The 14,242-nt window shown below is 45.0% G+C and overlaps 1 protein-coding gene across 1 annotated transcript in view; it reads left to right on the forward strand.

Moving 5' to 3' along the window:
- gli3 (GLI family zinc finger 3) overlaps window positions 1-14,242 on the forward strand; it is a 101,508-nt gene that overhangs the window by 17,404 nt on the left and 69,862 nt on the right. The window contains exon 2 of the mRNA XM_061064418.1: window positions 1,350-1,523. Within this exon, the coding sequence (XP_060920401.1) occupies window positions 1,391-1,523 (133 nt within the window). The 5' untranslated portion in view covers window positions 1,350-1,390. The remainder of the gene's footprint in view (window positions 1-1,349; window positions 1,524-14,242) is intronic.

The raw sequence follows: 14,242 nt of genomic DNA on the forward strand, positions 1-14,242 counted from the left end.
TTTTTTGTGTTCCGTCTCAATTTTTTGTGTGTGTAAGCCGCCGATTGCTTACAGATGTTGTCAGGTCAGAAAAACGAAGACAGACTCTCTTTTTTTTTTTTTTTTTCAGATGTTTGGGAAGAAAAAAACAAAACAAACAAAGCGCACAGTGTTTGTCTGAAGTTTACCCCTCACCACTTCCCCCTTGACTTACCTCCTTGGGGAGTTAGTAAATATCACCCCCCCCCCCCCCCCCCCATCCTCTCTTTCTTGTACTTTCAGCACAACAACTCTGTTTGCATTACTTTCCTGCTGGCCTTTGTATCCGTGCATGTTTACAGGGCGGAGGACAATTAAATCGTACACTCGGGTAATTAGCTGGTCTTTATTGGAAAGGAGACTAAATATTTCCAGTGGTTCTCCATGAATTATGGTCGGTTAAGTAGAGGCTTTGTATCAAACCTCCTGTACTTTGTGTAAATGAGCGGTTGGTTGTGGTGCATCACCGTGCTGTCTCCATAATAAAAGACCTCCATGACCTAGATAGATTTGAGTTTGTAGACGGCCTCTGAGGTGCTGAACTGAGCAGCATGTCTGCTAGACTGTTGGCTGAACCCCTTCTAAACCCACAGACAGCATTAACTCCAACCACCTTTATTCTTTGAAAGAAAAATTGCCCGGCACCATGATATTCCCAAAAGGGCCTTCAAACAACCCTTGTTTTTTTAGGACTGTGAACATTTCTCTCTCTGTGGTATCCCCTTAAGGTTTCTGCTTTCTCTGTGGAAAGACTGCTCGAACAGGATTATCAGTATATCCACAAGCTGCCTGCACTTCTATTCTCAGATATAAAAGCCCAGTCAGGATGTCCTGCCTCTCTGTGTTTATGGAGTTGTTGTTGTGTGTGTGTGTGTGTGTGTGTTTTTTTTCCGACAAGAAGTCAGAAGTTTAGTGTGACACAGTTGAAAATAAGGTAATCTCAATTTTGGGGTTTGGGTTTTTAACCACAGTTAGTGGAAAGGGAAGGAGATCAGTCCTCCAGACAAGCCGATCAGAGCCCAGCAGGTTTTAGTTAAAATAAATCAGGGTGAGCTGCTGGATTGACCCGAGGTCTGCTTTGGGCATCATGAAAAAGGAGGATTGGATCTGAAGTTTTTCCTCTCAAGGTTCCCACTGTTGAAGTCTTTCCTGAAGGCGCTCTTTTGTTAAAATGTTTAACTTTAGATCAAGCAACAAAAACAAGCTTCATTTTCAAAATTAAACCACAAAGTAAACCCGTGTGTTTCTTCAGCTTATCAAAGAAATGCACGCGTTGTCTAATGTGGTTTAAATCTTTGCATTCATTTTCCTCTTTCCCCTTTTTTCTCCAGTTATCCCGTCTCCATGAGGTGTTGAGGAATGAAAAATCGCCATGGAAACCCAGTCCCAGGCCAATTCAGCAGCTGAGAAGAAGAAGAGGGTGGAGACCATTGTGGCAACCAAGGGCTCGTCAGTGCGCAATGACATCAGCGAGAAGGCGGTGGCCTCCAGCACCACCTCAAACGGTACGCGTCAACTTCAACTGCACGCTCATTTTCACTCACCGTGGTTAATGTCAATATAATATAGGTCTTTCAAAGAAAACACCCAGTTTTGGACAGAATGCTCAATTAGTCAGTCAAGAACTTGAGTAATGGGAACACGGAGTGAAGGGGACGATTCCTCGTTGTCACTCTTCAGTCCTTTCATTTGGCTGCTCGTGTCGAATAAGCTGTGTAGGTTTTTCCTCTGGTGTGATTTCTCTACGTTGCTCCCTTGATTTGATGTTGTGTTGAAGTCAGGGGATGTACGAGGAGTTTAAAAGTCCCATTGGGGTGGGGGTCCAATGAAATTGACGAGTCCAACATGACATCAGTTTGAAACAGGACGTCAATGTTGAGGTGACACTTTTTTAAGTTACGTAATGTCGGATCATGTAGCAGACTGAGTTTCCAAGGTGCCCACAAAGTTATGTTCAATACAATAGGTTAGTAACGTAACATGCGGAATGCAACCTCCAATGGTCATATTTTGAAGCTCAGGGCCAATCAGTGAGAATGAGTTCCTTTGGCGATCGACTTGCTCAGGATTATTTCTGGTCGTTCACAAATGAATCGTCATCCAGATATGAAAACACATAAAAAAATGTCTGAATTAATTGCGCTGAAAGAGAAGAATTGCTCTATTTTAAACAAGCAGTGTTTTATCCCTCGGCATGCGTTCCTCTTTTTCCCATTGGACGGAGGCCTCGGTGTAACAGCCATGCCTTCACACCATTTTGATGCAGTCAGGTGAAGCTCAAGCCGGCTATCGTCTACCCATTAGATTAGCTGTTGCCAATTTACTGGTGGGAAAAAAAAAAGGATTTTAGATTAATTTTGGATTCAGGTAGAAACATGTGGCAAACACAGCTGGTGTGTCAAATCTAAAAAAACAGACGATAGACTCAAAATCTGGGGGTTCTAGCTAATGTGTAGCGTACTATTTAGCTTTTGTGTACAGCACACTTCAATGTTGTTCACAGTGCATATTTTTCTCATATTGTGCAGTCTTACTTTTAGGTCTTACAGATTATTCAAATTCAAACTCAGAAATTCAAATTGAACAGCGCAGGCTTAGAATGAACAAATTGAAATCAAACTTGTTACTAACTTGGGGGTAAACATTTCGTTTAGTCGCACATTCATCCACTGATTTAGCTAAAGTAACAAAAGCATCATGCATTGAGGTAGTCCAGACCTCCGTGAGCCAAAGATGGCTGCTATACATCACCTGATATCACTCAACATATTTAAGCATTGGAGCCTTTGACCTACTGCAGACTGAGGAATGTTTTTTTTTTGTGGCTATGTTCTCATAACTCTGAGACCGAATTACCCAGCTCCTCAAAACATGATTCACAGATTAAACGCTGACAGATCCTCGCTGATGTTCCTCATGTTTACATTACCCCTATTCTTCAGGGTCACCGTGAGTCACTGGTAGCGAAACTTTGGCATGTTTACACAGCAATGTCTTCAACACTTGCTATTAAAAGCTTACCGTCGCCATTCAGCCTTTCATTCTTGATTCGGTTGCTGGAAAGAGAAATATAACCTTTTTTCTTAGTTCATCAAGCTAAGCAAACAACGTACAGCTCTTTAACAGTTTGAGAGGACAGGATGTGGAACGGTGTGGAGGTGTGAGTTTAGGCTTTTCTGCGCCCTCCATTTTATTCGAATCAAGCTAATCCGAGAGAGTGTGAATGAGTTGCTTTGACTTGCTCCCCATATGGGAGTTATCACAGGAAGTGTGGGGTAAGGTAATGCATCCTGGAGCATCTTGGGAACACTCTCAATCTTACTCATTTCCAGATGGCCAGCTCTGTTTTATTAATTAAAGGGGCAGCATGTTTAAAAAAAACCAGTTTGTTGTGGAAAAAGCATGGATGTGATTTGGCGCTGTGATTGTGGATTTCTCTCCGTAATGTGCTGGTAATTACAGCTCTGAACGGCATACGGCTGTCTTGAAAAGTCGCTGAAGATTTTCCTACGCAGACATGTCAAACATGCTCGTTTTTTTTTTTTTTTTTTAAAGCTGCGCTCCCTTAAATACAGTAGTCCCATAATTCACTTGACAAAAGGAGGGATGATGGGTATCGGCAGAAAAAGGTCCCGTTAAGATCCCAATCTTTCCCCCTTGGAATAAGAATATAGCTTACACATTCTTTGTGTAGTTATAATTACAGCACATTCCCCAAGTCGCCCCCAGAACTCATAACCTCTTATCAGGTGTAACCCTACACTGCCCTCAACTTTAACCCCCGTAGCCCCTGCCCGACCGCCTCCGTGCAAACAAAAGGTAATTGTGAGCAGCTGTGGATCCCTGGTGACTGCTTCTTCATAGCGAAATATTTCCCCCTGCAAGCAGAGCAGCAGCCCCTGATGCAGTGCAGCGGAAACCCTGTGGAGCGCTCAGCAAGAGCATGCTACGATAAGTTGTGAAAAGTGGGAGGGGGGGGGGAAAGCAGAGTAGGGGCAGGTGGGCTTTGCTTATTTTTTATGTTCTTAGTATTTGTGTTGGAAATGAACTGGTTCAAAGCATCTCACAGTGTACACATTTTCAAACTAAAACCGAGCAAAAGAAAACAAACATTAAACTTCTATTTGGTTTGACAGACTTAATCCATGCATCACAGCGAACAACATTATTCTAAACCATTTCCATGTTGTTTCAGATGATCCCCCTGTAGTTTTTCGTAATCCCCAAATACATGGTAGTGACTTGCTTCTTGGCATTTCCAAATAAAACCTGGACCTGATCAGTGGAAACTTTAGCTTCACTGATTGGGCACACTTGTCTTAAAACGGATTTACCTCTGAATTCGTAGAGAGTCTTTACTTAGCCCCGTCCTCCTCCCTTGTCCCTACTCTGTAAGTTTTGTCTGAGTTGAACGGGCCCGGAGTAATTATTGAGTCCTGGTCGAGCGTTCCCACATGGTCGCCTAAATGGTGGCTTCATCCTGTGTGCCATTCATCTCCGTGCCCCCTCCTCTTGCAATGACAGCTCAAAAGGGCCGACTGTGCCACAACAATGCTGTGATTGGTGCTCTTTAGGAGAGGTTTTCGGAGGGGGGGGGGGGGGGGGAGGAGGTTGGGCGCTTCCCTCATCATTCGGCAGGCAGGTGGACCACAAAGTCCCCTGATTCTTTTGTTGGGTCCAGAGCTGGAAAAAAAAAAAAAAAGATGTACATGCTTCTTGCCTGAATAAGTCCTGTCCTCATGGGATCATTTACTACAAAAAAAAACAGAGTGGGTGGGGGAGAAGAACTTTCTTTTTGGTTGGACTTTTATGACATGGTTGCTTTTACTTGAGAAAAAAAAGAAAGAGTGAGGAATTGGAAGAGAATTAAAATTTGAGAAGGAAAGGTTTGACCAAGTTTGGGAAATTGTTCTGTTTTTTTTTCTTTTTTTTTTTCCAAGTTTGGAAGGGCCTCCGTATAGTTGCATGGGACCTTTTGATGGTCATGCTTGAAAGGGCAAGAGCGAGGGGTCTCCGAGGCAAACAAGTTAAGCCTTTAAGGGCGACAAATGTTTGGCTTTTTTTGTATAGAGAAATCCCAAAGCAAATGCAGAGCGTGGCTAAAGTGTTTAAAGAAGAGAAAGAGCACTTGAACGCTTTGAAAAAAAAAAAATGGGAAGAGAGGAAAGAACGACACCACGAGTGAGGGGGAGAGAAAGAGGAAGAGTGAGGGGCCACCTTCTTTTTTTTTAGGCTGCCATTTAAATGATCAAGAGTAAATAGAGGGGAATGTCATCTGACAGAAATAAAGTTCCCGTTAACAGCGGGGATGGAAAGTAATTTACAGATACGCTGTCCCCGCCATCTTTGTGCCTCCCAGATAAGGTTTCATTTCAGAAACGGATAGGAGACATTTTCACTTACGGGCCCCCATTCTGGGACACCTGTGATAACAGCTTGTGGACCCCTAATTGAAAATGGGTTTCAAAATGGATTTTCACTTTTCTTCCTCCCCTCCTACCCCCCTCTTTATTCCCTCCCTCCCTCCCTCATGACTAACCCCTCTTCCATCCCTTTTTTTTTTCTCTCTCCTCGGCGTTGGCTCATCGTAGGCAGAGCGAGGTGATATTGGAAGGACAGGGAGGGAGGAAGGAGGGAAGGAGGAAAAGGGGGGGGGGGGGGGGGGAAATGGAGCGTTGGGAGCGGATCATCCCTCAGCCCGTGTCACAGCTATGACAGGCGCGTGATCTGTCTTATTAATGAAATCATTGATCACCTGATGGGACTCATAATCAACTGTTTCTCCACTGTGTCCTGCCCCATCTCCTCCTCCTCCGACACCTCCTCCCTCCTCGTTCTGCCACCTCCACTTTCCACTTTTATCCCCCCTGTTTTATCCCAGTTTAAGGATGAACCACTTTGGCAATGTTGATACTTTTTTTTGGTCTAACTTAGAAGCTTCATTCAAATAAATACACAAAAATAAATATATGTAATAGTGTGTCATCGTCTATAATTTACAATCCAATCACAGGAAATGCATCCATCCTTTTCTTTGAGAAGAAACCATTTTTGACTGCTTAAAGGTGATCTCTGTCATCTGTATTTGTTCTGTATGTATTTCACGGGGGGGACCAGCGGAGGAAGCAGGGGCCCCTCTGTGTTACCCTACTCGGGGCTCTGCCTGTGGGAGCTAATGAGAGAGGACTGATGGAGGGATAAGGGACCTCATGGGAGCTCTTGCTGGCCCACGGGTCAAACAGCACAATGGAGGAGGCGTTATAGAAGCTGACACACAACCCCACGCAGGAAAACTGGCTTTTAGTGTCAAAGGACCTCTGTATGGTCCATCAATTATACATAAAACACACAAAATCACATTTCTATGCAGAAAAGCAGACTTATTTATCCCCAGTATGGCTGTTTTTTGGAGATACTACGGTTTTAAGAACAAAATGTACCTGTAGATTAGGGTTTGTAAAGTCTCGCTGGCCCCATGTGCATGCACACATTGGATGTACCTCGCCATAGACATTTCATGGACTTCTGCACTGAAAGCAATTTCCTGCAGCAGCAGGGGGACCGGCTTTGGCAGAGCCACCTCACAGGGGCCTGAGGCACAGGATTAGCTTAGCCTCGCTGCTACTCGGGGCGGAGTTGGGAAACCTCAGCTGCCCGGCCCAGTCCTGCCCAGCCTGGCCTCTCTCATCTGGCACACTTCCGCAGGCTCAGATCTGCCCGCCGGTGCTGGTGCTCCGCTCCCTCACTGCTGGACGATGCATATAAGCCACTGCCTCAAGACTTGTGCACACTGTGGAGATGCAGCCAGCGTTTAGCTGTAGTGGAATTGCAATTGAAATTTAGCAAGTTAGCTATAACTTGGTTTCTACAGTTTGGGCAGTTAAATGTAAAGATTTTACAATGAACTTGTCCAATCTAAGGCTAAGCAAACTGACTTAATTTCCCAAGATCCTATAAATTGAATCAGTGTTGTTATTACTGATAGAGCTGAAGCCTAAACCACAAATATCAGACAAAATTCAAACATAATATTTGAGTCAGAAGTCATATTTAAGTCGAATATGTTGTGATAATCCATGCTGACCACCACAATGGTGCCCTGGAAGAGCCTGAGATCATTTTCACTGACACGCTGAGAACCAGAATGGCCCGGAGGTCAAAGGCCACCCGGGTCAGTGACAAGTCTCTGAACCGTCTTCCAGGCCTAACAAAGACAAATCAGCCTGCCCTGTGTGAGACACATCCTCAACCCTGGCCCCGCTGGATCTCACCCCCAACTCAGAGGGGGTGGGGCGACCGAGGGACCCCATAAACTCATAAACCCACAACTTGAGGAAACAGTAGTTGATTATTCTCGCACTCCGTTCCATTTGTCGGCCTCCCTCCTGCCTGTGGGGAAACGAGCAGGAGTGTCTCGACCCTTGCAGGAGGATTTATTGTGCTGTGTTGTTGTCCTTGTCCTCACTCACTCACACGTCCTCAACACAGCTGCGGTCTTGTTGAATGAGGATGAAGTAGCAGCCAGTGGCATTACAAGCAGTCCTGGAGACATGTATGACGAGGTGAAGGGCCTTTTAGTGAGCTGACTTTATGCACACTGTAGGTCATTTTGATTGGGAGAACAAGGTTTTTTGTTACTTTATTTGAGTCGTACAGTCGATTATCATGTTTTTGTTCGTACTGTTGTTCCAATGTGCATTTGTAGGAAAAATCACCGTCCTTTGAAAATCACATCTCTAAATCTTAAAGAGCCCACATTATGCCCTTTTTGGGGTTTGTATATTTAATCTATGTACCTACTTTTGTACGTTCACAATAGCTAAAGTTAAAAAAAAGTGTCTGTTTTCATGTACTGCTCCTCCTTGCTCCCTCTCCGCTCTGAGTCCGTCAGCTGCACTCTGCTGAGCCCACACTGTTAGACCCCACGTGGGCCAAGTCTGCTCTGATTGGTCTGCTGATCCGCTCTGTCGTTATTGGTCAGTTGCTCAGCACGCGTCTCGGAAATTTCAACATGAGCTGCAGGGCTCGCCACAACGAGCCAATGGGCTTAGATCAGTGATCTCACACTGACAATGACGTCGCACTGACAAATTTGTATCGAGGGGGGCTAGAACCGAGCGTTACATGCAGCTAATGCTACAGCTAACAGGAGGAGGTAGGAGAAGCCGCGTTTCCACGGACTTTGAATTTTTGCACATAGATGTGCCTAAACATGCACAGGACACTTGGAAAAAACACTAAAGGGCATATAAAACCAGAAAAAGAAGAATATGGGACCTTTAAACTTTCTGTACAATCACATGCACAGTTAAGTTGAGCTATGGTTAAAGCTTGGTTGGGCCATTTAATTGGACTGCAGTCTTAGTCTCCTAGCATACAAGCACCAGGGAAAAAAATCAAATGAAGTGTGCCTGACTCTGATGGTAGGTGCTTCTTCTGGTTGACCTTGCTAAGGAGTCCGGGAGCGACTTTTTCTAACATGCATAGCTTAAAAAGAATTACCTAAAAGACAACCATAGTTCCCGTTTTTCTGTGAAGAAATCACAATAACCAAAGTAGGAGTTATGTGGTTTTCAGCTGACAGTGACAAACTTCTTTATTTAACATTGGCTTTCTCTTGTGGAGCTGTCCGGCCCTGATATATATATCTGTTCCATGTTGTGATATTTTAATCTTTTCCCATCATCACATCACATTACCTTTCTAACATGATTGTATAAACCAAGACATTCAAAACCATGGTCCAATCAGTTCCTTCTGAAGATGCCCGTTGAGCTAAATCAGAAACAGGCTGTTGACAAACATGTTTTGGCGTCTTAGTTTTAAAGAGACAGCAGGCTGACTTTGTCTGCTTTAACAAGATCACATAAAAATCTCCTTCAAGCATGTAACTGACGTCCAGTTAAATAAAACTCTGAAATGTCTGAATGCACGAGAATTGTGTTTCTCTGGAAGTCGTTTTTCTGTGTGTGAAGCAGACTGTGTCTCTCTGTCTGCTCTCCGCTCAAAACTCACTGGGTTAAAACGAGACATGCTTTCAGGTTTGCGAGAGCAAAAGGCCCTACACCCCCTAATCTCTCTCCCCTGACCTCCACACCCTCTGGGCCTCGACTCTCACCCTGCTCCCCCGCCTCTCCCCTTCCTCAGCCCCGACTCTCTCCCTCGCAGTGCGAAAGAGGAGCCAGGATCAAAGGCCACAAACCACGGCAGTGATTTCTGGTGATTGATTAGAAGCAGAGGTTGAGAAGCAGCAGCGGCTCCCTCCCCTCCATTCTTCCCACCCTCCGGTGCTGCGTGCGCGCTCTCCCAGGGCTCTCGTAAATAGCTCAGGCTTCAAGTGTGAAAAGAGTTGCCACGATTGGCAGACAGAGCCCAGAAACACATCCGAGCCGGAGCGGGGCTTGGCCGGGTTTTTACTTGCCCCTTTCCCCTTCCTGGATGGCAGGGGGGTGTCAGTTGATAAGAACCATTTGTTGTCTCGCTCGGATTTGGGGAGGGACAGTGTAATCCCCTCGCCCTGGTCTGTTCAGAGAGCTGGAGGAAAGGAAAAGAGCAGAGGAGAGGAGGAGGAATTGATTTTTCAGAGAGAGGGCATGCGGAGAATTGAACTCAGATGTGCAGCAGAGACAGGGTTTGAAAGAAGAAAAAAAAAAACGACTTGCGGGGAAACAAATGTCTGTAGCTTACAGCAGAGGGGCCGTGCAATTTGAACTTGAACAAAGTCCTTCTAATGTTAATCAATTGCATAGCTGTCTTTCACCATCTTCTGCCCGCCTCCTCCTCCTTCCCTCTGTCCCAAGCTCGACTCAGCCTGGAGGCCCCCTTGACATGCTATTGGTCCCGTAAAGGCATTTTAATAGGCCATGTCCATACAAAAGGCACTCAGACGAATGCTTGAACCACATGCACATGCTCTCTGCACAGAGACACAAACACTCCGGCACCTCTCTCTCACCTGGAGCGGCGAGTCTAATGATGTTCGGAGTGTGGGCCTTGCAGCGACAGCTCCAGTCCCGCGGAGATGTGTCTCATGTCAGACTTTGCGCCAGACAGACTCCAATAAGGAAGAAAAAAAGAGAAAAAAAAAACGGGGGCCGATGTTGGTGTGGAGTGGGTCTGTGTGTTCTTCAATGCAGCTGGAGCAAAGCCAAAAACTAAAAGTGCAATTCTCTGAAGGTTTTGTTTTTCCTCTGTGGTATTTACAAAATGATTGAGCGCATTTTTCAGTGTCATGGAGTATCTCATTACGCCCTTAAAAGCTTTTTATCCATCCACATGCGCTGAGATATGTACACACGAGTTTCAAACTGTAGATACTTAGTCATGCATGCATGCAGACACTTAATCTCTCATTTTCTCTCTCGTTCCTCAAAAGCACCAAACTGTTCACACACACACTTTGTGCAGCTGGACGATTGGCCGTCATTATTAACTGTTTGGCGACCTCATGACTTCATCTTCGGCGCTTGTCAGAGGCAGCCCACATTATGTCTCCGCTCGGCTCAATGGGCTCTTTGTTCTGGCTTGGCTCTGGAGCGGCTCAGCATGGGGCTGCGTGAGTCCAACAGTCCCACTGCGCCTCGAGAGGGGGTGGAGGGTGGTGTGGAAAGAGGGAGGGATGGAGGGAGGTATTGGAGTTTTTTTTCGGCAACAACATGGGAACTGGGAGAAGACCTGGGAGAATGAGGGATTAGATCGGGAAACCAGGAGTGAGTAACAAGAGATTAGTGGAAGGAAAGTGTAAATGAGGTAGGTAATGAAGGAGGGGTGTGAAGAGGTAAGAGGAAGAATGAGGAAGAGGGGGGGGGGGGGAGGGGAGGAATCCTGCATGCTACAGGTGAATCCTAAAGCAGCCTACAAGTCTTTTACTATGATAATTTAAAACTCATTCCATCCCACTGATTCATTTCAAAATGAACAGCAGATTATGAGGACAGCGTGTCATCTGAGCTGCACTGGCCGTCCTGGTGTGGAATGTGGGATTAATGCTAAAGTAATGCAGAGATTAGAGGAAGAGGCGAGGGTGAAGCAGGAGAGGAGGATTCCACTGGCGAGAGTGACAGGAGAGGTCATACATGAGCAGAGCTCATTACCCAAGGGGAGACTACAACAGGGGGCAGAGACGGGGAAAAGACTTCGGATGAAGGGAAAGAAGGAATGAAGGGAAATGGGGAGCTGAAGCAGAAGATATGATAAGAAAAACTGATAAGGCAAACAAACACAATGCGCTCCAGAACCTGGTGGATGTATCTGTTTGAAGCTATTATCAGGTCGATGGGGCCGGTCACAGACATATCAGTGTTGAGGTTTGCTTTCCGATATATCTTTAGGGTGCTTTAAAAAATATGTCAGACAGTGGTCTACACTAGGGATGTGCACGTTTGGACAACTTAACAATTTAACCCTCGCTAGTCGCCAACAGAACTACGAGTCTGTCTGGTCTCTTATCCGCTCCTTTTTTTCTAATTTCCATATTTATGCATGTGCATTAAAGCTTTCAAAGTATCTCAACATGGAAACTTTACGTTCTCGTTGGTACAAGTTTGTTTGATCCATTATGAATTTGAAGATGGTGTTTCTGAGCATGTTTTCTTTTTTTCTTTCTGTCAGCTGGGTATCATGAGAAGCTCTGAGCGTGCTTCTTTTCTGAAAGTTAACAGATTTGAGCTGGTGCATGTTAACATGTCTCTCAAAGTGAAACTTCCAGCTTAAGCCCCTTAAATTCATGATGCAGAAAACAGAATGCTAAGCTTAGGGGATTTGATGTTTCACGTCCCAATGAGCATCCAAAGTTGTACATGCTCTTTGACTTTTTAATCAGAAAACCTGATTCTTTTAAAGGTGTTTTTACACCTCAAATATCCCCTTGCTATTACACACTACAATATACACTGACAGAGTGTTTGGGGACTCGTACCTGCTGATCAAACCAAACAATACATTTTCTCTAGCCACTAGTCCATGATGTCAACCAAACCTGCAATTTTCACCCTGCATCCTGCTTTTTATAGCACTATAGAGCCACTTATGTAATCATATAGAAAGTGTGGTGCCTTTTCCTCTCCCCCACCTCAGCCTCATCCTCCACACACCCCCCCCCCCCCCCCCCCCCTCTCCCAGCAGACTGTGGTTAAAGTCTGTTTGGCCAACATAGCAGATCCTCTAATCTGTGGAGCTTTCCCTGCTGGCTGCAGACGCGGTAATGAAGGGGTCCAGGTCTCACCTGTGTTTTTAAAGGGGGGAAAGGGGTGAATGACACCCTGTTTATTAACCCCGGCACTCCCATTCACATCACCAGAGGGGGGCCGGTGGGGGTCGAGTGAGTCTGGGATTTGGCTGCAAACGTCAGCCTTAATGATGATAGGATCGCGCGGAAGGCAAATGACGATTGAAATGTTTACAAAGGCTTCTTTGTGAGGTGGTTTGGCACCTTTTAAAAAAATGTGGCAAATGAACTAATGTTATTTTAGATCATGCATGTGTCAAACTGTAAAGGCAGAAAAGTTAACATAGGAGGATTTTAAAAAATATATATATTTTAACACCCAGTGACTTAATGTTCCTGCAGAATAGCCCCCTCATTGTGGGAACAGAACGAGGGAGTCAGTTGAGTTGTGTTATTTTTATGACATTTGGCTTGTAGTTTGGAATTCTGATTGTCATGCTCTCGGGGTATAAAGGCCTTGTGTCCAAATGTGATGGGTTAGAAACTGTAAGCATTACCAGCTGCAGCATCAAAGACGCAGGCACGCTGTTCATTTAACCCAGATCCGTCACACTCATGTGTAGCCCCTGATTCAACCTGTAATGTAGACATTCAGCATTAGACTGAGACTAATGTGGAGTTATGGACGTGAATTAACTCCGAGCACCTTCATACCTGTGGTGTGTCAGCGATTATTGACCACATTTGAATATGTTTGGCATAATGTGCTGTTGAAGAATGAATATTGGTTTACATTGAATCTCTGTCAGTTCTGGCTATCACTGATGTCATGTCATCTGAACATTTTCTCTATAAGCTTATGCTGACACTTGTGAAGAAAGATTTTCTAAATTAATGTCCAGAGTGTATGGGGGGGGGGAGGAAAAAATAGAACATTTTGAATTTGAACTCGGGTTACTGAAGTTCTTCCCATTTTCCGAGTCGGAATTTCAACTATGGTGCATTTAAGACTAGCAATTTAAAATTTCCGACATCCGAGTTCAAATGTAACACACCATAAGCCACACGTCATGGAAAAAAAATGTCTTTGATGAACATGAACCGTCGTAATTTTTATGAATAAAAATCACAACCTCAATCACAAACATACCTCGAAAGGCTGCTTGTAACACAATAATTACATCAGAGGTACTTCATGCTGATGAGGCAGGGCGTCAGTGAACTGCAGTATGAGTTTCCACCTTTCTGACTCCGTGTAGATATTTTAGTGTTGTCTGAGACTTTAGTCAAATTTTGCACCTAGTTTTCACACTTGTGCAAACTGCAGTATGTATCCTCTTCAGTGTGGCTCTTCACTCAGCCGTACCACCGTTTGTCACTCTTGACTCCGGTTCACTGTTTACTGTTTACTTCTCACACCTGCTAAGTTTACTGAGCCTCATAGCAGGTGTGAGGAAAGATCAGCAGCAACAAAAGAGGCGGAGAATTAGACCGACAGATCTGCACATCCACAGGCCTAATCACCACTGAAGAGAGGGAGAGAGAGAGTCCACTCTGGACTTAGACGTTCACCAGTCATTGATAAAGTGCTTAGCAGCAGGAAAATTAATGAATCCGGCCTGACTGGGAGAGAGGGGGTTTTGGGGTTGAAGGGGAGGGAGAGGAGGAGGAGGGCTGTGGTGGGGTAATCCTGTTCCAGCTAAATGGCTGATCCCTCTCATTCCTTCGATATCAAATGTCAAGAGTTAAATTAGCCTGCTAGCCTCAGATAGGAGTTAACATGCTTTTAAAAGGGGCGGGGCACAGCGATTCCTGCCCCCTGTGGGACGGCGGGCAGGTGCCTTTGAAGTGTCTAATTATCCTGCTCCTAGTAAGTGCTGGCTAACTATCTTAATGGGGGCCTCTATGCCTCAATGGTTTAACACTTAATCACATGTACCAGAATGTGCATAGTTAGTGAGCAAGTGCAGCACGGGAGCCAAGTTTGAGCCATTAAAAGTTACGTTAATGGACATTATGAAATCATTCCATACTGTCAGGTGGAAACATCCACATTGG

Source organism: Labrus mixtus, chromosome 19 (assembly GCF_963584025.1).
Source record: "Labrus mixtus chromosome 19, fLabMix1.1, whole genome shotgun sequence".
Lineage (NCBI taxonomy): Eukaryota > Metazoa > Chordata > Actinopteri > Labriformes > Labridae > Labrus > Labrus mixtus.